At 36.3% G+C, this 25,357-nt stretch overlaps 1 protein-coding gene across 13 annotated transcripts in view; it reads left to right on the top strand.

Annotated features, from left to right (window-relative positions):
- The window catches only part of LAMA2 (laminin subunit alpha 2), a 4,753,606-nt gene that overhangs the window by 3,161,414 nt on the left and 1,566,835 nt on the right, over positions 1-25,357 (top strand). For all 13 annotated transcript variants that reach the window (XM_044064325.1, XM_044064371.1, XM_044064344.1 and 10 more), the window contains one exon: positions 1,695-1,874. In XM_044064325.1, coding sequence (XP_043920260.1) covers positions 1,695-1,874 — 180 coding nt within the window. The remainder of the gene's footprint in view (positions 1-1,694; positions 1,875-25,357) is intronic.

The raw sequence follows: 25,357 nt of genomic DNA on the forward strand, positions 1-25,357 counted from the left end.
GTCTAGTAAATTTTAGAAAAATAACTGAAATTAAATTACTTTATAGGCTAGGCTGGAGACACAGATTCTGTGCTGAGAGGCTTTCTGTATTGTCTTGGAAGTGTTTTATTGTTTTATGACTTCCAGCATTTGCCAAAGATCTGAGGAAAAGTCCTTATCTATGTATTTTTGTAGGTAAGTGCTAAATGCTACCAGCTGCCATCAATTGTTGTTTTGTGCCTGGGGACTAGAAGTCAGATAACAAGAAATTATATTGTTCTGCAAGCTAGCCCAGCAGTAGTATTTAAGATATTAATTTGAGAACCCTTTGAAGGAGACACAGCATTGTGTATTCTGTCTGACCTGTCAAAAACAACTAGGGAAGATCCATTCACCACATCTACCTTGCTCTGTAAGTAAGTATCTAGGGAATAGTAAGTCTGTTAGATATAGTCAGAACTATATCAAAGCTTAGTTAGATATTTTTTTTTCATTTATTTGAGACTGTCCTGCAATGTTGTTTTAAATATTTCCTGTGATTTTGAACTTTGATGTCACTGTAAATATATATTTAGTATTCTCTTGTTCTTTTATTATTTATTATTAAATATATTTAAACATGTCATTGTGGCTGATCTGTCTAGAGACATTTAAGTTCCGAGAGAGCTTTCATATTTATTTAGTGACACTGTGGGCCACTCCTAATAGCCTTGCTCTTGGTCAAACTACCATTTGTATTACTAGTAACATTCCAGAGTAAGATTGGACACCCTTTTGTAAAGGCCTTAAAGTAGCTGATAAGGAGCTGGCTAATGGCAGTGATAACTACCTTATAGTCTGGGCAAAAGGAGGCATGGCTAGTAAACCTGTGCCAGCCTTTTCAAGGTGTGTGTCCATGTGTGTGTCTATGTGTATAAAACAAACCTCAAAGAGTTTGCATGTCAGCTACCTGGGCAGGGACATGAAGCACTGGTTGGACAGACAGGGTGCTGGAGTTCTTGGCTTGGCCTGTCAGCTGACATCTCAACTCTATACCTGTGCCAGTGGGGAGTCTTACTGGGGATCTGGAGAAAGAGAGAGAAATGAGTCACGGACTGACTGTGGTCTCTGTGTGCTCTTAAGGGAAATTGCACTTGATGCAAAGAGCATCTGGTATTACTAAGTGTGTACCTTGTCATCCTTCTCAGTGTAGGTATCACACTGGTACCAGTGGTGAGGACTGAGGTTCCTTGATTACTGGCTCAGAGGTGGACCATCACATTCTTTATAATTTTAAAGAAGACTCAATTTAGAAGAATTAATTTTTAAATTGTCACAGTTATTCCTATAAAGCAAGAGTGCCTTGTACTTTAAGCCTTGCTTTTTAAAATGAAAGAAGAAAACATTCAATGACTGCACAAAAAGGTAAGAAAAAAGAAACATTTAAAGCTGTCTTCAGACAATAATAGCATTACTAGTATGTTCTCTTTCAAAAGTCTGCCACAGCTTAGATTATTTGCAAAAAAATCACATACACACTACTTATGTGCATTATGTGTCATATATGTCTGAAAAAGATTTACGAGCCATACTGCATTAGTTGAAAAAAGTAAATTATTCTTGACAAATAAAGATTCCTTGATGCTTTACCATGTGTAAATATGTTTCGGGTTTTACTGGAGATGCAGATTTGATATTGTTGAAATGTGATGTGTTCCTCTGTTTTTTTTTTTCAGTTGACTCTGAAACCTGAGCAGATGGAATTGTCCCTTGTGGATCAGATGAACCACCATTCTACCTCCAGTGGTGTCTCATTCCAGCATCCAGAGATTGTACTTAATGTGGATGCAGTCATAAAGGACACTCTGACTGAGCCATTTTACTGGAAACTTCCTCAACAGTTTGAGGGTTTGAAGGTAAGGACACTGTTTTTATGTGTGTATAAAGATGCTTGAGGTAACATAATGCAATTTTAAGTAACGTGACGTAGGAAGTAGGACAGTAAATTAAGTCCCTTTCCCCTTCAACTGCAGGAGGAAAAAGTAACGTTAGGCAATCAGTACTTGGAGTTATCTTATCATTTCTGATTTTGTGTTTACCCTGTTAAAACTGTAATAAGATAATTTGTTTTTTTAATTTTACTGTTGAACAAGAGATGCCTTTGAAAATGTTTTGGTCAGAAGTACTGTGTAAATTACTAAAATCTGTGCATTCCTAGAAAGAAAAAATGTTTATTGCATCTGCTGTAGAAAACTGTGCTTATATGACTTTAGTGTGATTATGTACTGTATCATTTTAATGCTGAGTTGGACATGCACATATCATGTGATTGCTTCATAAATGTGGATCATACTGGCCAGGCATCCTCTATTACCACACTGATTGACATAGTAATGCCATTGTTTACTTCAAAATCATCAGCTTTGCTTTAAAAGATTGTTTGTGCCTCTCCAGTTAGCCATCACCTGTCTGTGTGCCCAGAATAGCATCATCAGTGACTAACTGCAAAAAAATAAAAAAATTTCTCTTCTTTCAGCTATAAGAAAAACTTGCACGCTACAAATCAAAGCCAACTATTCAAACACAAAACAACTTGCTCTGCTAGGCAAACTAAAACATTTCTTTCAAGAAGCAAATCTTTTCGCAGGACAAAAATCTACAGTTCCCATGCCCCCCCCCCCCGCCTCGTTTAACCATTCAGACCTCTCATGGCTGGCTGATTCTCAAACCCTACCTTTCTCAAGGAATTCATCCATCTTCATAGTACCACAGTGTCTACCTCTATCCCCAACACATCACTCTTCTATTTTAAGAAAATCACTAGAAAAATGCTGATCCCTTCTAGAAAAAAAATATCACTGGAGGCAACCCCTAGTGCAGGCAACCTACTCCACTGGGGGTACTTATCTTTTTGCAGTATCCTTGAACTTGCCCTTGCCAATCCAGGGTTAATTCTACAATAGGTGGCCTTGTAGAATCACTTTCTGAGAAGATACTCCCCACTCATCAGCATGACTGCTCCATTCTAGGCTGGTAGTAATTCATCTCTTTATGCTTTGAGAATTTATCAAAAATTGACCAAAATTTCCTACAAAGGAATAATGGGCTAAAGTGTCTGTATATCTCAGGTACACATTATTCTTTTACAGTGTTTTTCATCTATTTCCACACAAGTCTTCAGTGTCAGTAGATATAGAGTTAGAGGACACAGCAAAATATCAGAAAAATCAGATATGTTCTGCAAAACTAAAACTGAAATATATCTGATTTTCCTTTTTCCACTGTCCCTGTAAATGTTTATTTTTAACACTTAAAAAAAGCTAACAAACGCCAACAGAGATTCAGTTTTCTCTCTCACGTCTCCTGCACTGATGTGCTGTGCAAACATGGTAACGCAAGTCCCATAAGCATGCGTAATACATCAATATAGTTAAGACAACGTGGAAGAAGACATAAGTCCCCTTATGCATATGCATTATTTAAAAAGGTAAGCAGTTTCTTTCTGAAACAGTGTAATTTTATAATACAAATAATTCACAAATCTTTGTGGGTATATCAGGATCTACATAAGGTTCGCTTTGTTTAATCACTTGGGCTTCACCCCATGATCAAACCACACCAGCCATAGGTAAATCCTCATATACCCACACACAGGCATGGATTACTGCTTAAGAATAAAGTATTGCTGATACTGTTTAATCACTTCCTTTTTAGAAATTGTATTTCCATGTACAATTTATGTCCTGTTTGGTAACCCTGGGTAGAATTTGAAAAAGGTCTACTAGATAAATGTTCCACTGCAGTTAAAAACAAACTTTTATAAATAATGTGCCTGGGGAGAGGAAATAAATGCCTATATTTACTACTCATTGGAATTATTAAGTGTCAGATACAAGCAATATTTTAATAGTGAGAAGGATATAAATAAAAATGCTAAATTATAAGTAAAGTTGTATATGACCCTAATCTCTAAGTATTGAATGTTCCAGTATGAGATACAAAGCGTTTTAGTCATGAATAGGACGTTCAGCAGCCAATTACTGAGCATGATTTATTCTAGTTGTTTAAGATTTACTATAATAGAGTAAATTGAGAAATTTGTGCAAAAGGCTTTTTAACAACTACAACAAAGGTTAATTATATTAAGCATAACCAATCATACTTCCCATCTAATACTAGTAGTTTGTGAGGGAAATAAACACCTCATATATAAAAAGACATTTGACCATTTAATTTCCTGCTGACATCTATTTATTTCAGTTTATTGACCAGCCTACACCCCTAATCTCAATACATCTCAGCCCTGAAATATAGACAGAAATGAAAGTATGCAAGACAGCACAATGAAGTCAAGATAGTCCAAGAATAACAAATAACTAAAGGAAAGCAGACTTAAGGGTTGTTTAAATAAAGATGATATCAGTACGTTGTACACGCCAATATACAATGTTTATAGATTTATATAAAAATAAATAAATATGGGATGGAAACATACTGGAGGGTGGTAGGAAAAAGGAGAAAGGGTGGGTGTTGTGTGTGGGAAGTTAGAAGGTAGAGCAGGTGGTAAAACAATTTTCTCATTGTACTATCACATGGATATTATAATGAATGCTAAAGAGGTTAATAATGGTGTTCTGTATTTTGACTAATCCCACTAGCATTTAAATTGGTTTAAAGGTAGGACTTCGGCTCAGTCCATTTGAGGTCCTACCACTTTGTGTAAGAGATTTCCAAAGCTTTCTTCCTAGAGTAGAGAAACTGCTCCAGGTACAACAAAGTCTGGTTGTTTGGGTTTCAAATAGGCCTCTGTTGTGATTATGACTTTGAATATTATAAGAGGATTTTGATGGAGAGAATGTAGTAGTTAAATATTTAAATAAATAAATAAATGACATGACCTGCCAACCAACACAAAATAAAATACTGTACACCTCTTTTTGGAAGAAATCAAGCACTTAAAAACATGGTAAGAGTAGGAAGTGTTGCTCCTTATCACAATATAGGAGATTATGGGCAGGTTGCCAGTCATAACCTGCTTATTATGTGTTTGAGACATGGATGCCAAGAAATTCACCTTGAGAGAGACATTTGAGTGCAGAATTTTGGCATCCATGTTGAGAACACATAATTAAGGGTTATGACTGCAGACCCAGTCATAATTTGTTGTAGTGTGTGCAGCTTTATCTACTCCATGTACTCCTAGTTACTGAAAAAAAACACTTAAGTATTTTGTCAGCTTTCAAAGCTATAAAATGCTTAATGAATGCTGTCAGGAAGACAAAGGAACTGTCCCTTATCTGTACAGTCACCTTGCCATGCCTCTCAAATGCCCAGAGTTTTGCTTCATATGTTTGGTCTGCTCCTCATAAAAAAAATTATTTTCAAACAAATTACTGAGTCACTAAATAATAACATTTATTTCAGTTTCAGACACCTTATCTTTCAGAAAATGCAGGACACGCATCCTGTTATTCTACCCATTTTCTAAGTTTATGAGAGTAAGTGAAGAACATTTTATAAGTACGGATAGCAGGCAGAAATAAATCTGTTTTTGTATTCTGCCTCTGTCTTTAGTACTAGCAGATTTAACTGCCTAGTGTGAGACCTGACCTTAATTAGTTAAGCAAGGAGTTCTTAACATATCTTAACATCAGGTATCACACTGTAATCGCGCTTAACTGATTTGTCTTTTTTTTAATATCAGCTGGTAATCAGTATGCTCCATTCACTTCAAAAGAATAAAACAGACTGGAAAATGTTTAAAACACTGAAACACTGCATAATCATATAATTTTAATGAAACCTAAGAAACTGAATACAAGTGTTTTCTCAGCAGCTAAGAGTTTAAAAGGCAAATTCAGTGACAATTTCAGCTTTGGTCAGGCACACATACACACAGTCACCAGACAATAAACAGTCTAACATATTTGAAACAAAAGCAGGAATGTCTTGCAAAATCAGAGATAGTTGAGAGCTTGATTATATCTTGTTTTCTGACAGAATACAGAGAATAAATAATGCTTACCTTGCATTATCATGAACCACTGTTGCTCTTGCAAGACAACAACCACACAGTCTGCAACTCCATAGTGTACTTTTTAATATTCATGGCCTTTTTGCAGTTACCTTTCCACAAATCAATGGAAGGCAATGAACAAAAAACTGAGTTGCTTTGTACAGGATCACCGCAGGCCATTTATTTATTTGTTTATTTATAAGTAAGGATACTTTATTTGACTTAAAATTTATAAACAAAGAAGCCATGAAGTGAATAGCATCAGTTGACCATTCTGTTCATATGGAAATGGTAAGCACTGCAAGTATTTAGATGCAAATACTAGCCATGTCTGTCAAGTAAAGCTCTTTTGAACTAAAAATTAAGTTTTCTTAATAATTACTACATTCGGTACATAAGCTAATTAAAATGAAGGACCAAATACTGTTATAATGTATGTTTCACCACATAACGGTTATTTTGAAAGCTGTAGTTTATGATAATCCTTAATTTGCTAAATACAAACACCTGAGCCAGCAGCAGTGATTTTTCCTCTATTTCTTCCTCCAATATTATTACAATAGTTTGCACATGGTACTGGATTAGAATTTTTCCTCTAGTCTCTATAATAATTTGGTCACTGGATGTCTTTTGAATTTTATATCTTTCCTACAGGCTCCCTTCTCAACTTAAATACATTTTGTTTCACTTTTTCCATTGTTCTATTTAACGATAGTCGCTTACTATATACATTTATTTAGACTCCCAGCTGCCTGTACTAAGGCAGTGTCACTAATATCTAAAATAACAAGTGTTATAGCTTAACAGACAAATTAATTTACTACTAAGACGTCAGTAGTTCAGAGCAATTGATTGTTTTTACTTGTACATACCCGGAATTTGGTTCAATTGTTTTTATTTGCACATACCTGGAATTTGGCTCAATTCTTTTTACTTGCACATACCTGGAATATAGCTCTTCCTGCTCTGTTCGCCCTTCATTATGCTAGAGCTCACTCATCTCCTCTACCCTACACCCATTCTTACCCACCCCGGACTCCTGACCTTTATACCTAACTAGTCACTCCCCTAAGCCTCTCGCTCACACCAACCTCAATTCTATATAGCCACTCCTCTTCTCACTCCCTTCAATCCACATCACCATCTACCTTGAATCTACATCACCTCACTCACACAATACCCAAATTGTACTATCTCATCAGGCTAATCCCCCCTACCTAATCCCCCCATTCAACCTACATAAGGTATGGCCACACCTAAATCCCTACTCACTCCTATAAAGATACCTACTAAAACTTTACAGCAATACAGCAACACTTTGTCTGAGCAAAATGTGACCCCTAACCTTTACATTAATAATAACCCTCGCCATCCTCAGATTTAACTTCCCACCACTGCACTAGCAAGTCAAACTTTCAGACTAAGTCCTCTACCTGCCCTACCCATTCACAAGGTAAAACAGCCTTCTCAGTAATATTTCCTTCTATGTACATCTCAAATATTGACCTTGCCACCTTCAAAGTAACCCCACACGAACTAAACAGCTACATTTCCTCAAAATATAACACATCTATAATCAAATGCCTAAAACTTTAATTCAAATAGCACCCCAAATCATACTTAGTGGAGACATGCACCCAGACCCTGGCCCTACAAACAATAACAACCCCACCCTGCTACCAAACAAATAACATTCTAACCTCCCCCAGGAAATCAACAAATCTCCTTATACTCAACATAAACATAAGGAGCATACTGAACAAAATCCCAGAGCTACACAATACCCTGGCCCTCTACTCCCCCAACATAGTCCTCCTCACAGAGACCTAATTCAAACCACTAAACTATAATAATGACTTTGTTCCACCTGGTTACTATGTTCTTTGACAAGACAGAATATCCAAAAGAGGCAGAAGCATTGCTGTACTCTTCAGATACAACCTGACCATTGAATTGTTAGTCAATGAACAACCCAAATTCAACAATGTAAAAACTATGTTCACTAAGCTGAAAATCAACTCAAAACAACACTTGCATATAGCTGGTACCTATATACCCCCTGGCAATAACACTAACACAGTAGAACCCATTCTGCACTGGACATCCCAAAGATTTCCCCAAGAAACAATCAAACTAGGTGATATTAATATTGACTGGACCAACTGTATCTCGCTCCACCCCACTAACCACAATAGCTTACATGGTTTCACTCAACTAATAAAAAGCACAACGAGGGTAGATAAAGTTGCAAAAAAGGAGTCAGTCCTAGACTGGATCCTTACTAATAGACCATCTCAATCCTACCTCTCAGGCTCCCACCCAGACACTTTAAGCAGCCACCTTCCCACATTTATAAATAGACACCAAGTGAATCCATTAAAATCCTCCACCCTCCAACAAATCTAGTATACAAAGAATTTCAAAACCCATGACTTCATATCTGCACTTAATCAAGGCAATTGGAGACCACTCTCATCTCTCCCCTTAAAGGTGTTGTCAACTACTTCAATAACAATAACACTTTTTTAAACATTCTAAAGCATCTTTCCCCTATCAAAACTAAATCCAGCAATGTCCTCTGGGTGACTAGAGATACTCGTCTACTGCTAAAACAAAGAGATAAAGCATGGGACTTGTGGTGTCAAAATAAAACTCAAACTAATAGACAGGCATACCAGGAACTAAGGAACAAAGCCAAAAAACTAATTTTCCCTTCAAGTGTTTGACAGTGCTCTCTACAGACTCAGACACCTTGAGTAACATTTTTCTTGTAAAAGGAATACATAAGGAGTCTGCTCCAGTACTTAGTAATAATGACCATCCCTCCTGGCATATCTAAATATCAGTTTCCTATGCTTTCTCCTGTTAACCTGGTGAACTTGAGTATTCTGAGGCAGTGTAACAACTGCCTCATGTACACAGACAACCCTCTCCTCTTACCTCCCAACACTCAGACCTATGAGAGATGCACTTATATATCCAAACTGGAAGTCATGCACTCTCAAGTCAAGACAGGAATAGCTGGTCAAGAGGAGGTCAAGACCTGCACCACACCACATGTAACATATAGCCCTCCAGAACACCCACCATCACAGCTCATACATAAAAACACAAACCACATATCCACCTTCATGGAGGCTCTCAATAGAAATCTACCCAAACAGCAGAGACCTCCAAGGCAGATACGCACTCAACCACCACAACACAGCACAAGCCACAAGCCACACAGTTCACCTACAGTGTGTGCACCTCAGTATAAACCCCCAAGGCAAAACACCTTGCCCAATACATTAATCATAGGTGACTTGATAGTGAAGCACACTGATGTCCCACTCACTAGGTTGAATAAGAAGGTAACAGTCAGCTATCAGGTGTCAGAATCTGACACATAACACACAGACTCAGGTCACTCCACAACAAGTACAAATATGACTCTGTCACTGTCCATGTGGGTGCGAATGACCTGAGATGCACCTGCCTGGACTACATGAAAAGAGACATGGAGGAGCTCTCAAATTATGTGGCCATTTCCCAAGTCTCTCACTCCATGTTCCTAAGCACCCTGGAAGCTATTAGGGTACAACCCAACACTCTCATATTAGCTGACATCAACTACCCCTCCATCAACTGGGAAAATTACTCATGCACCAATTTACTGGCCCAATGCTTACTGGAATTCATCAATTGCGGTGCCCTGGACCAGCTCATTCTTACCCCCACTAGAGGAAGCAACATCCTTGACCTAGTTATTACAAACATGGGCAACTGTTGCTCTACACCAATAGTCAATTCTTCCCTGGTTAGATCCAACCACAAACTAATCACCGTGGAAATTCTCATTTCACCTACACCCCCCGCAAAGGAAACCACCATGAAAAAACTTCTCCAAAGCTGACTTTGGGCTCATAGAAACAGATGTGGCTAACTTCATGGCACCCATGACAATGGAAAATAGATGCATGACTGTCGAATCATACACCAATGCACTGTACGAACATGTACATAAATGCATGGAACTAGCCATACCCGACAGTACCAAGATGCTCTCCCCCAAAAAAAGGAAGATAATCTGGTGGTCACCTGCCATTAATAAACTCTACGATAGATGGAAGAAACTGTTGCAGAAAAAGGTGAAGTCCCAAGACTGGAAAAACTCCCTTATTAACCTCAACAAAAAGTAATTGCGGCAGACACTAAAAATGACCACAAAGCTTTCTATAGTTATATCAAGAATCTCCACAGCAATGCCCAGGTTTGCTCTGAGTTACTGCACAATACTGAGCCAACAGATATTGCCAACATAGTGACCGACAGATTCAGTGCCAACTTTACCCCCCCCCCCCCAAGGACCAATGACAATACCAGAGGGAATGCCAGGTACCCAGCATTACTGCAACACAGGTTAAAGGTGCATTGTTCAAGGCCAAGAATACAGCTTCCATGGGACCTGACAATATCCCTGGATGTATTCTACATGAACTACAAAGTGAACTGGCACCACATCTGTGTGCCCCGTTCAGTCATACCCTCACCTCAGGCTTTGTCCCTACCAAATGGTACACTGTTACAGTCATCCATCTCCATAAAGGGGGAGCAACTACAGACCCTGGTAATTATCACCCCATTAGCCTGACAAGTCTGATATGTAACCCTATGGAGCGTATCATCATGGACCTAATTAACAAGGACATAGGGAATTTCCAAACTCTAGATCCTATGCAATTTGATTTTGTGAAAGGTAGATCGTGCCTGCTCAACCCGGTTGACTTCTCTGAGTCACCAGAGCTGTGGTTGAGGGCAAGGCAGTTCATACAGCCTACCTCGATCAGGCCAAGAACTTTGATACCATTCCCCACAAAGGAATTATTGATAAGCACCCCAAACTAGGAATCAACCCCTATATCACTAGGTGGGTTGCAAAGGCTTTATATTATATGATCAAACACTGGAAATAGCGAACGATCTATTATTGAACCCAAATGCACAAAACCACAAAATTTTGATGGAACGGATCAGCAAATATTTTCTAAGGGAAAAAAATTCTCTGATCCAAAAAAAAAGAATGTACAGGCAACATAACGTGGGGGGACTTTGCCCGCCACAACCCCCGATGTGGGAGGAGGTGCCCCACCCCCCCACCTTAAATATACCAACTCCGAGATCACACCACAGTGAAGAAAACAGCAAAGTCCAGAGAATGGCCCAATAAATTCTTTCCCTGGGAAAAAAATTGCTGATCTGTTCCTTCGATATTCTGTGGTTTCATGCATTTGGGTTCGTCAAATGAGCATTTGCTATTTCTAGCATTCGCTCATGTAATAGGAATCCAGATTGCAAACTGGCTCACAGATAGAACCCACAGTGTGAAAGTAGGGAACTCCAAGTCAGACTGCCAACCAGTCAAGAGTGGAGTCCCACAGAGATCAATCCTGGGTCCTCTCCTGTTTGGCATCTACTTCTCAGAAGTCCAGGCTAACATAGAGGGACTCTGTGCAAGCTGAGAGCCATTATCAACTCCCCAAGTGATGTAGACATCCTACAGAAAGGCCTCACTGAGACCAATGACTAGTATCAAAACTGCATCGTCATCCCCTTTGGGAAAAACTCAGTTCCCACTAATTACCACATCGATGGGAGCCCACTGAACACTGAAGGTGTTATAAGAGATCTGGGGACACAGGTTGACAGCAACTTCTCCTTCGACCACCACATTGCCACTGTGGTCAGAAAGTCCTTCTATGTGGCACATCTCATTACCAAAAGTTTTGCATCCAGGAAGAAAGACATCATCATCTCTCTCTACTCTTCTCTAATTAGGCCAATCATTGATTATAATGCCCCATTTGGCATGTACCTCACTAGACACATGCAACAGCTGGAAAGGCCACAAAAGTACCTCACAAAGAGGATCCTAGGCCTGAAACACATGTCCTACATGGACAAACTCAAAAAAGTCCAGCTATTCTCTGTCTCATATCATCTACTAAGAGGTGATCTCTGCTTGACTTACAAAGCCATGTCTGACTCAGCTCTGTTAGAAATGCTACATCTAAAGAAATCCCAATCCCTCTGCACCACACACTCCAGAGACCTCAACCTTATTACCACAATCAAAGAACATGCTGGAGGGACAGGTTTATAACCCAGAGACTGCCCATGCTCTGGAATAGACTTCCCATGCATGTGAAGCAGAGCACCTCACTGGGCCTCTTCAAAATAAATTTTGATGAGTGGATGGGAAATAGAAAGTTCACCCTGGTGATCACTCCAGTGGATCTACTTGATAGAGGCACTGGGAACTAAAGTCGGGTGGCACGATGCCAGGGCACTTCTATGGGCTAGGCTTGTAAAGGCTCCAGACCATTAGCCTAGTACACACCTATAAACCTATGAACCTATATAGGCATTCAAACCAAACACAAAATAACCTACAAAGATTCTGGGCTGCCATTAATAAAATTCTGCAACCAGGAAAGACCAGTACTCCACCCCCAAAACATTAACACCACCAGGAATAATATTGCCACCCGAATCAATGAACACTTCACCAAATCCATCCGAACCCTCATCAGTAGTAGTTCTCCCACTTCACATCCAAACATATCTTCTGTACCAGCAAACCAAAACCTCTTCTTCTTACAGCCTGTCCCAACTAGCACAATATATGAATACCTAAATAGGCTTAAACCTACAACCCAGGTTGCCGACAAGTTACCTGCATAATATCGAGCCAAAGCCATCTCTTTATCAGCTCAACGAGTTCCTTCTCTGTGGAAAATTTTGCATATAATACCACTCCACAAAGGAGGTAACTCTGTGGAACTATCTAATTACTGTCCAATTGCTATTCTATCCCCGCTATCTAAAATCCTCAAAAAATGTATACATTCCCAAAATAATGTAGTATCTCTTCACTAATAAACTGCTAACCAGCACCCAGCATGGATTCCGTCCCAATCACAATACTACCACAGTCCTTATTAGTCTTACCAACATAGTAAACCAACATTGAAACAATGGTAACCTAGTATCCACTGTATTCCTAGATCTCTCCAAGGTCTACTGTAACCCATCCCAAACTCCTTTATGCTCTCTCTGATCTTAATCTCAGCCACTCCACACTAGCGTGGTTTCAAGACTATATAACCAACTACCAACAAGCAGTAAAAATTGCAAAACTCCTTATCTTTCCTCCTACCTGTCATCCTAGGGATCCCCCAGGATCCATTTTTGGACCTATTCTTTTCAACATATTCACAAACCAACTCCACAAAGCCACCTGGCATGCTAATCTAGTCCCGTACACTGACTCCAGTCTAATATGCTCTGCCCCATCACTCCCTCAACTCCAGGAATTGACACAGGAGTCCTTTACCACTGTTGAAATCTGGTTAGCCAACTCTCAACTAATACTTAACCCCAATAAAACACAGCTAATGATATTCTATCCCACTAGAGCCTTAGATCCCATACCACCATTCACAATATTCTCAGCCAATAACACCCCTATCATGCCTGTTCAACACACCAAAATTCTAGGGGTTATCATAGATCACTACATGAAATTCGATATGCACACTGCGCAAACAAGAAAGTCCATAAAAAACTCTGAACCCTATATAGATGCAAAAAGTACCTCGCCAATGACAGTAAAGCCACCATTGCAAGAACCCACCTACTGTCCACACTCTATGCCCCACTATACTCATCAATCCAAACAAAGCAGACTTTAACAAACTAAATACCTACTACAATAAAATAGCTAGGTTTGCTACTGACACACCCTTCAGGACACATCACTGCAGAGCAATTGAGCAACTATCCTGGCTAGAATTACCTAGCCTGCTCACATATAACAAGCTTCCAGTAGTCTACCAAATTCTATATTATCCCGAAAGAGTTCCTACTCTTCAAGGTCTACTTAACATCTACTAAATGTCTATCAAGAGCCATCAATAAAGCACTGGCTGACAGAGGTAAACACAACAATAGCTCTGGGGACTCCTTGTTTTCCATTTCTGTTGCAAAAGCATGGAATACCATCCCTGTAGATATTAGGACCACTAAAAAGAAAACTAATTTCAAAAAACTCCTCCAGGCCCATGTACATAGTTCTTGATTATGTAATTGTTCTCACCCTGGAGAGCTTCATTTAATCAGGTCATATCATACCTAACCTTCTATGAAAGGTCGCAACAACTCCTTTCTATACTCTTAATCAGTGTTATACTAACCACTGATGAATGTAACCAAATGACTGAACAAAATATCCTTTCAACTGTATTGCTTATTGCAAAACACTGTCGTCCTTATGGTATAGTTACTTTTGTTCCTTTCTTGGCCTTGAAAATGTACTTTATAATCTTTTGACTCTATACTGCACTTTACTAACAAGGGTATTTATTTACTCTGTTTGCTGCACTAATTTTTGTGGAGCTTTTCTCCCAGGGCCTCCACTGAAAATAGGATCCATGCCCAGTCAGACTTTCCCAGTAAACAAATGTTAAATAAATAAATAAATAAATAAATAAATAAATAAAATGAGTTATCAGTGCTGAACATAACAGAACTGTGCATATGTGTGTGTGTGTGAGTATATATATATATATATATATATATATATATATATATATATGTGTGTGTGGGTTCACTAGACAATCTCAAAATACTGAAATGTCAAATTTCAGTATTTCGAGACTGAATAGTCAAAAGTGCAGTTACGTGAAACTGCACTATCTGAAATGCAGAAATGTTGAATCCCCTGTCATGGTGTCGCGTTCGCGATGTGCGTTGCGGTTTGTGGATTTAGCTGGGGATTCAGGTAAGTGGTGTTTACGTAAGGGTATTGGGTAGGGATTTTAGTGTGTGTGTGTGTGTGTGTGTGTGTGTGTGTGTGTGTGTGTGTGTGTGTGTGTGTAGTGGTGATTTTTGTGTGTCTGTGTGTTTAGTGTGACCTCAGAGTTAGTATATATAAGTGGGGGGTGGGGGGGTGCAGGGGGGATTGCCCCCCTGTTTATAGGTAGGGTAGGTGTGTCTGTATGCTACGCTGTGTTTGTGTGTTTTGTTTTGTTTGTTGTAGTGTAGATAGGTAGTTGTATGTGTGTTTGTTTTTGTGGTGGTGTGTGTGTGTGTGTGTGTGTGTGTGTGTGTGTGTGTGTGTGTGTGTGTGTGTGTGTATTATATATATATATATATATATATATATATATATATATATATATATATATATATATATATATATATATATATATATATATATATATATATATATATATATATATATATATATATATATATATATATATATTTATATATATGGTTCTTGAAAAAATCGAATTACCATAATATTGAACAACCATGGAATGTTGAGACCACGTCATTTTCTCTAAACATCGCAAGTGTAAAATATCGAGTGGTATCACACTGAATCAACAGCCTCAAAAAGTGGCAAAAATACCATAACGTTGAGTGTGAACATGACAAACACACTCTCTCTCTGCGCCCTGTGCAGTCTATAACTAGTCTCTCCATATCAACAAGTAGTGTAACTTTAAAGTAAAATCCTAGCAAGTCTCACCATAAATTAGTTTAAAAAAAAACAAATCTCTAAGTCTCACAGCAAAAACTCTGCATTCCAACATATATACACACCAAACTCCACTTTTGTAAATTACTTTCATATGCCATTAAAATAGAATTCAAAAATAGAAATCAAACAGCATTGATCAATATTTACAGTTCTGAGTTATAAATGTACCTATGAATAATAAATGCATCCTTACTCTTCTGAGATTTAGTTAAAAGATACAGATTTCCTAGTACTCCATTGCTGCAGACTGTTCATTTTGCCATGTTTAGAATTCTCAGACCTACTTCTTAAAGTGGTAAACACTGTTGTATATGCTTTCAGATTAAAGTGTAGAGATACAGACACATAAATACTATAGTGCAGGGTTTTTGGCTGCTGAGTCGAAATTGTAGCACTCGATGTTTTAAGCTTGCGATATTTAGAGTAAATGACATTATGGTCTCAATGTTCCATGGTTCGATATTACGGTAATTCAAGTAGAACTATCTATATATATATATATATATATATATATATATATATATATATATATATATATATATATATATATATGTATATATATGTATATATATATATATATATATATATATGTGTGTATATATAGATATATATATATATATATATATATATATATATATATATATATGTATATATGTATATATATATATATATATATATATATATATATATATATATATACATATATATATATATATATATATATATATATATATATATATATATATATATATATATATATATATATAGATATATAATCCATACAGATCCCCGACGGCACTTTCTGCCAAAGCAGAAATCACCGAGCATAAATAACCGAAAGTGCTGTTCACCGAAGCAGCACTTTCGGTTATGTATGCTGGTTGTGCCGGTCGCACTACAGTATGGTTAAGGGGGAATACCCTTTTCCCCACTGTAGTGCAACCTCGGAGTGAGAATATAAAAGTAGGGGGTGTGGGGGGCATAGATCCCCACACGGGGGATGCAGGGGTCTTGCCCCCTGCATAAAAGAAGATTTATTGTTTTTTTTTTTTTTGAATGGACTTTAATGAAAGTGCTTTTTCGGTGAAAGCGTTTTCGTTAAAGTGCGTATTGTGGATTCTGACTATTGAAGTTTCGTTCAATAGTCCTAGATCCATATATATATATATATATATATATATATATATAAATATATATATATATATATATATATATATATATATATAATGTGTGTATATATATATATATATATATGTGTGTGTGTGTGTGTGTATGTGCACATACATATATCAATATATGTGTGTGTGTGTGTGTGTGTGTGTGTGTGTGTGTGTGTGTGCATGCATGTGTGTGTGTGTGTATAAAATGTATAAATATATATATATATATATCTATATATATATATATATATATATATAGATATATGTATACATATATATATATATATATATATATATATATATATATATATATACATATATATATATATATATATATATATATATATATATATATATATATATATATATATACAGGTCCCATTTAAGTGATCAAAGTTTCAGAACTTTGAATTTCATATGGCCATAACCATATGATCAAAATTTTAAAACTTCGAATACTTAAATGGGATTACTTATTAAATGGGAATACTTAAAGGGAATATTCCGTTTTCCTTGCTGTAGTGCAATCTCTGAGTTGGTATATTTTAATAGTCTGGGGTGTGGAGGGTAAATGGGGGCTTGCCTCCCTGCATAAATGTGTCTTAATTTGTTAATTTGTTTTTGTGTTTTTTTTTTTTTTTTGAATGTTTGAAGTTTTAAAACTTAGATCATTTGGTCCCGGCTATATGACAATCGAAGTTTTGAAATTTCAATCATTCAAAGTAGACCTACATATATATATATATATATATATATATATATATATATATATATATATGTATATATCATTGTATCATTATATCGTATACCAAACCAAAGGGTAAAAGGTCACTTAGACAACCCATTCACCAAAAAGTGCAAGAAGGACGCAGGCACGATAGTCTTTACTGTGTAACCCCTTAAATCTCCTGTAATGGAAACTTTTAGGATATATGCAAATGACACCTTGCAGTCATAGTAGTGTGTCAGCTACATTGCTTCCAAATGCCCATGTCTTATTCAGGAAAATGAAGCCTAACCCCACTAGATGAAAGCATGCTATGTTTCATCCTTTTTCTGACCTCATCAGTACAGCTTAAATGGATTGTTTGGTTTTACTTTAGAGACACAGATATTAAAATTAAACCTGATATCCAGAAACAATGAAGTGACTGCAAATTATGCCAACAAACATCCAAACTAAAGAGTAAGAGTAAAAAAGGTTAGATAGACAAACCACTCAGTTAAAAAACTGCATGAAAGTCCCTGCCAAGCTGGAGTCTTCACTGTGAAGTACCTTAAACCTCCTGTAGTGCAGGCCCATGGTTTATATGCAAATGACCCCCATAAGGATGTTACAGTTTTTCAGATACATGGTTTCTGAATGGTCATGACTTTTGCTTTTTAGGCCTTGTTAGGTACACATACATATATATATATATATATATATACATACACATATATTTGTCTTTGTGTGGCACTAGAGCTGTGTGAGCAACCAAACGGCTGTCCAGTTATCCATATTATAGTTCACCACTGATCCATTAATATAAGAGAAGAAGCAATGCTATACTTTATTCCCTCAAAGTATCTGTATAATATGCAAATCCCCACCTGTAGACATTTTGCTTTCTTGTTATTTTCCACAAAAAGGAAATCACTCTATCTAGATCCTGAAGAGAGTAGAAAGGTCTGAAATGTGGTAAGCTTACACACAAAGCACAAAAATGTAAGACACTATTGTAAGGATACTGCAGGAAGGAAGTGTGACAAAGCTGTGATGGGGCCATCAGGCTGAAACAGATTTTCAAGGCACCAGTTTTATGTCGATTTAGCTGGCATGACCACGGGTGTTATTCAGGTGATAAAAGACTTGGTAACTGCTAACAAGTGCAGAACATAGTACTTTACAGGGAGCAAACTGTAGCTTTATGACAGTCATCATCAGCTGTTGACTGGAATATTTTTGCAATATAAAAAGTCACTATATGTAAAAGAGGGAGACTTTCTCCTATCTGCATAACAGCTCATTCTTACATATACTGAAGATATGTCATGGACAAGCCCACCTTTGTCTTTCTGCCAAGCTCAAAACCACTAGATGCATTTGACTGACTGTACCTCTCCAAACCTGGTCCTTCTTTTAGTGTTACCTGATAGCCATATAACATTATTGTCGTAACACTTTCTGAGGCCTTAGTCTCTTTATTTTCATATTACCTTATTGTGTAGATCGTCCCATCATTCTATACATCATTTGTCTGTATTTCATCATTTCAGACAGTCAGGGTCCTTGTATTAACTATAATGAAAAACAGGTACGCAGCACAAGACTCTGTCTCCTAAAGCTTCCAATCAGAAACCTCTCACAAACCTTATAAGAGGTGGTACACATTTTGTAATCAACCGTAGTCTACAGATTCAAAATACTGGTGGCAAAGACATAGTGACTGTTATGAATGTTGGACAGCATCATTAATTGCATGCATTTATAGTATCTGTTTTTTCAGTAAAACCAAGTATTCTGTTCTACAATTAATAGCAAGCTCTCCAACTTAGTGCATTTAATATGTGAGGGTATGGAAGCATGGCCTCATATTATGATGTGTAGGGGTTATAGCCCACTATGCCTTCCCATATGCTAAACATACTAAGACTAAAACTTCATTGCTGTTGAATAATGGGAATACTTGAATTTGCCAGACACCTGATTACTCCATTTATTTCCAAGGTACAGTAGTGCTTCTAATTTATACTGAAGCACAGAGAAAGGCCAGTGTTCACAATAATCCCTGAAAATACCATATAATGAAACATGGAAACATGCACTTCCTGTTTTTTTTTTTCCCTGGCCATTGTATCTGACAACATGTAATTCTGTGTACATGATCTGTTCCAGGCCACTGTCTATTAGAAAAACAGGCATCTAAAGCTTCTAATTTTTAGTTACAAAAATAAATGCAGCAGCCATATTTCATACAAGTAATTAGTAAATATCTGCAAAAACCAGCTAAATATGTTACTTACTGAAAAACCCAACTGCCTTAAGAAAGGAGAACCACTTACCATGGGGATTCAGAAACAAGGCTTTCTGAACTCCAGAAATCTTAACTACAAAAGTTTCCTCAGATTTGTATACCTACATCATCCATGAGAGGATCTCTCTGTGCATGTGTGGGCTGTGTTTATGCACATGTGCATTTGTGTAGAGGCAAGAATGTGTCAGCATGGATGTATGTATGAAGGGGCAAGAATGCAGCTGCATGGATGTGTGTCTGTGTGGGTGGTCACAGTGAAGGAGGTGAGTTCATCAAAGCCTTTCCTACCTCTGTATATGGGGGTGCATGCAAATGGCTGGCATTACACACTTTTGAAATTACACTGGTGTGAATTAATACAGTATTATTTATGGACAAAAGAGACTTAAAGCATACCAGTTCACTGTTAACAATATGTTGCAGTCAGTGAACAGCGCTCAGTTCTATGTTCCCTTTAGAAGATTTTCAGCAGACAGACATTGCGGTCCAGTCCATAACCAGTGATTGTATCTGAAATTCTTACAAGTTTTCCCATTTGTGCCAAATTGATAAACACCAGTGATGATCAGTAAGACTCGGAGAAATACAGATGTTCATCATAGTGATCACTGCTGCAGTAGTCTTAGCTATGTAAGTTACATATTACTATGCCCCTGATGAACAAAGGAACAGCAAAAGCCAACTGACAATCCTTGAAACCACATAAGGGAGTGCTCTCTTCAACAGCAGGAAAGCTGTGAAGGGTTTGATTCCCAAACCTGTGTTTTTAGTCAGCTTAGCTCAAGCTGATTGATGGTTTGGGTGCATAGAAGGTGCCCTGAAGCTTTGAAAGGTGGTCAGCTGTTATATCTTTGGTAGGATATAACCCATACAGATAAGGTTACTACAGCACTGATTATTAAGTAAGTTTACTTGCACAACTGTACTTTATAGTGTGATGTGTAATGAAATTTCAGTAACAGTGTATGCTCTGTAAGTATTGTTGTTATAAGATTGTAGCTGACAGTAAGCCTGGGTCATGGCTGAAAACAATCTTCAGACCAGTTCACTTACCAGGTTAACAAATGTATATAGTTAAATATGCAGTATTCAGCACAATTGGTTTTCTTTTCATATTCGCTGGTATGCCCTTCTGTCTGACTGAATTACAATGGATCTATAATAATCAAACAAACATTGTGCTACCAAAAAAAGTCATTAATGTATACCCAGCAAAAAAAAAATCAAGCTGATTAAAAAGCAAATGGACAAAACAGCTGACAATAGATGGATGACCATAAAGCAGGACACACAATACTAAATAAAATGACTCTGTGATTTCTGATAGGCAAAAGCTCCTCATATTCTTTTCAAGGAATACACCATCTGAACCCCACAGGAGATTCAGTGAATCCTAAGGCTGCTTCATGTTTGGTGAAACAGACATTTCCCCCATTGTAGCAACCATCACAGTAAAAAGTTGTGCTTTCTATGATCTTCATTAATCGGATGCAGTCATCTTAAAATTAAGATAATCACAAAATCTTCTCTCAAATGTGCACACAAATTATTGGCAAATAATAACATTTTATACAACCACAAATTCAGTATAAGCAGCTTTGCTATTTAAATTCTGCAGTGATTGAATTCAACCCACAGACAAACTTGAGCAGGACTACAACTGAATAATAGTTTATTTCAGCTATACAGCTATCTTAGAATGTTATAGCACATGACACATGCTGTTATCTTTTAGAATTGAAGTGATTTTGCAATACAGTCACGTCCACTCTCTGACCACAATGCCTTTTTGTTCAGCTTGACTGTGAAAAAAGATGATATGATCATTTTTCAAAGAATCCCAGCCTATGTTGCTAAGTTAAAAGGTTTTAAGGAGTGGTTATTAAAAGAAATAAATGCATTTATGGAAAACAACAATAATGGTGAAGTAACAGATATCATACTCTGGGATGCATTAAAAGTTCACATCTTTAGTGGAGTTAAAGCTTGGTATTTTAAAAGGAAAAAAGGAATGGGACAAGGAACTTTCTGATTTACAAGCCAAAATAGTTAAGTTGAAATTAATTTAAAATCAAATGATAAAGCAGTACTTACCGAAATTTCTAAGATAAACCACAAATATTTAGAAATATTGAATCATAAGGTTGCTATAAGCTTAGAAAAGATTAAACTACAGTCCTATTCAGTAAACCCCAGACATTTACATAAACTAGGTATCAGATCCAAACAAATTAGTAAACAAAATCACATTAACGAAATTAAATACAAGAATAATAACACAGTAAAAAGAACAACTGATTTAGGAGGTATATTAGAAGCCTTTAGAAATCATTATCGGTTAATTAATGACATGCAATCACCACTAGATTCAAACGATGTAACAGATAAATTTCTACAAGAAAATATCAAGACTAAACTATCAAAACAACAAAATAGTACCCTAAATAAACAAATAACCTTAGCAGAAATGAAAGAACAAGTTAAAAATCTGAAGGATAATAAAGCCCCAGGGTTAGATGCGATAATCCCAGAAATATATAAAATTCTTCCAGAGCACACAATGAAGTTATTATTAAACACATTCTCCATGGTTAAACAAGACTTAATTTTCCCTCCCTCATGGAAGTACTCAATAATTTCCCCCATTCTGAAACAAGGTAAGGACCCCCAACTATGTGCATCCTATAGACCCATATTATTGTTAAACATTGTTTATAAAATGTTCATGTCTATCCTGGCCAAAAGACTAAAGAATATATTACCCAATCTAATATACTTTGATCAAACTGGCTTTATCTTACATAGAAAAGTGCATGAAAATATTATTAAGCTACTATCTCTAATAGACATTGCAAACAAAATAAGAAACAATTAACTATTATTAGTCTGGATATTGATAAAGCGTTTGATTCCCTTTTGATTCCCTTTGTTGGTCATACTTACAAAAAATCTTTAAAAAAATTAACTTTACTTCATATTTCACTTAACTGATATTAAATATTTATAGTGATTCTAAAGCATTTGTTAAGATTGGTTCATGTCTATCATCCCCAGTAAAAATTCATAGGGGAACTAGACAAGGTTGCCCTCTATCCCCATTAGTTTTTGCTTTATCAGTGGAACCTTTTGTTTCATTTATTAGAAACAACCCAAATATCAAAGGATTTCAAGTTAATGAGGGATACTGTCCAAAAGTTCAGCTTTTTGCTGAAAATATTCTATTAACATCCAGTGACATAGAAGGCTCTTTACAACATATCATAAATGCCAGGACTCTATTTGAAAAAATCTCAGGGCTCAATTTTAATCAAAATAAACCAAAACACTTTTAATCAATAAGAAAATAAATAGCAATTTACAAAAATACAATGCATTCAACTGGGAAAATGATAAGATAGATTATCTAGGAATAAGTATTAAGAATAAGTGGAATGAGACTATTACATTTAACTTCACTAAACTGGTAGCTATAATCAGTGACTTAACTAAAAAGTGTTACAAAATGTTTTTCACCATGGATGACAGACTTACATTAATAAAAATGATTATTTTGCCCAAGATTTTATTTTACATATAATCATTGATTTTTTCTCCTCCTAGGAAATTCTTTAAACAAATAGATTCCCTATTACTAACTTTTCTATGGTTCCCAAAGAAACCAATAATAGCCTATAAATGGCATGTTAGAGCCTGGGACAGTAATGGGATTGGCTTTCCCAACATAGAATTATATTCTAAATCTGTATTATTAACATAATACTACACTGGATTTCATCCATATACACCTCTAGCTGGAAACAACTACATGAAATACATATAACCTCTTCTGAGAACTCAGAAACCCAGTTTAAGGAAACCTTTGGAATTAACAAAATATTTTGGATACTCCGTGAATATTGCCTATATAATAAGAAGTTTAGCCACTTCTCACATGGTATAAACCAAACATTTTTTATTTTCAAAAATATAATCGACAATTATAGTTTAAAGAACACCATTTTCATTACATTTCCCATAGCTTATACACCAGATTGCTTAGATACCTTCAGTATCAATAAGATGTGGAATCTTAAAGAGAATAATCTAACGTTTTGGCACCAGTTTATAGACAATAAGAACATCCAACTAATGAACTTTCTCTTAGCCAGATATAATGTCTGTCAAGATAATTGGCTCTGTATTCAATCTTTAAGACAGTTTGTTGAAAATAAACTGAGAGTGTCAATAAATCTGGAAAATGATATTATACCAAGATTGATACAACTATTCATATGGTGTAGTTTGATGAACATTGAACATAAATTAAGCATATCAGCTGTGTATAAAATCCTACAAGAAGACTTAATTACTTTTGACCAAGCGTTTTGGAATTACTCCATAAAGATTAATGGTGAACCTTTATCTAACAATATTAAGAAACAGTTATTAAATTCAATAAAAAACACTTCATCGTCTTTATATTGGAGACTATATACCTGGAGATTTATTCATAGAAGCTTTTACACTCCACACAGAACTGACCTTATAACCAAGAGTAATGAAAGCAAACGCTGGCGGTGTGGTGATATTCTTGAAGCCAACTGGGTTCATATGTTCATCGAATGTAGAACTCTCACACAATAATGGAGTGATTTTAGACATTTCACAAAAGCCCTGTGGTCTGATAACTCTCAAATTATCAGCTCTTTGATATTATTCAATGTTCCTACCCCAAGTGGAATTCCTAGACATCAGTTACCTGTTCTTTGGTTAATTCTAGCTATTGCTCAAAAAATAATTACATTGAACTGGAAAATTAAGCAAGATCTTTTGTTTACTGAGTATTTCAATAGCAAAATCTGTATGTAAAAAAGAAATGCAAACTATTTATCAGTGATCATCAAATGTAACACACGAAAGACTAGCTTGCCAAAATTGGAAAAGATTGTTAGATAAATACTGATTACCTTACTTGGATAAAACAAATGTTTATCATGGATGTTTGTATGTAGTGTAAATAGTTATTATGTTTTATATTGTTTATTTTTAATACATTATGTCCATGTTTATTAACAAAATTTAATAGAAATGTTTTTGGAAAAAAAAAGAAATGCATGTCCTAGCTACTGAGCAAAAATGGAATGTTCATAATATGTTACCTAGTGAAACTCACCAGCATCATATATGATTAAACTTCAATGAATAATTTGTCCAGTATTAATACATTTCATGAAACCAAGTCCTCTTAGACATGAGGAACATGGATAGCATATACTTGTTCAAAAGCTGAAAAGAATGCTTTTCTATCACCCCCTCACATGTGGAGAAAAATACATGCACAATCTGAGACACTGTAGTTTGAATGCACAGTGATGTGAATGCTTGTGTCACCATCATGGCTGAGGTTAGCTTGCCAGGATGATTGCCCTTTAGAGCCTTGATGGTTGGCAGGCATGGGGGCAAAATCAATTCATGAAAAAAAAAAAGAATCTGAGTCTTTCACTGGTTTAATAAATAATTATATTGTCTCATGTTATGCATGTCATTAAAAAATAAGAATTCAAATATATAATGACTTAAGTACTAAAAAAGCAATCAAATATTAATGAGCTATATTGAAGTGTACATACTACTAGAG

Source organism: Protopterus annectens, chromosome 1.part0, assembly GCF_019279795.1.
Source record: "Protopterus annectens isolate FY-2018-M chromosome 1.part0, PAN1.0, whole genome shotgun sequence".
Lineage (NCBI taxonomy): Eukaryota > Metazoa > Chordata > Ceratodontiformes > Protopteridae > Protopterus > Protopterus annectens.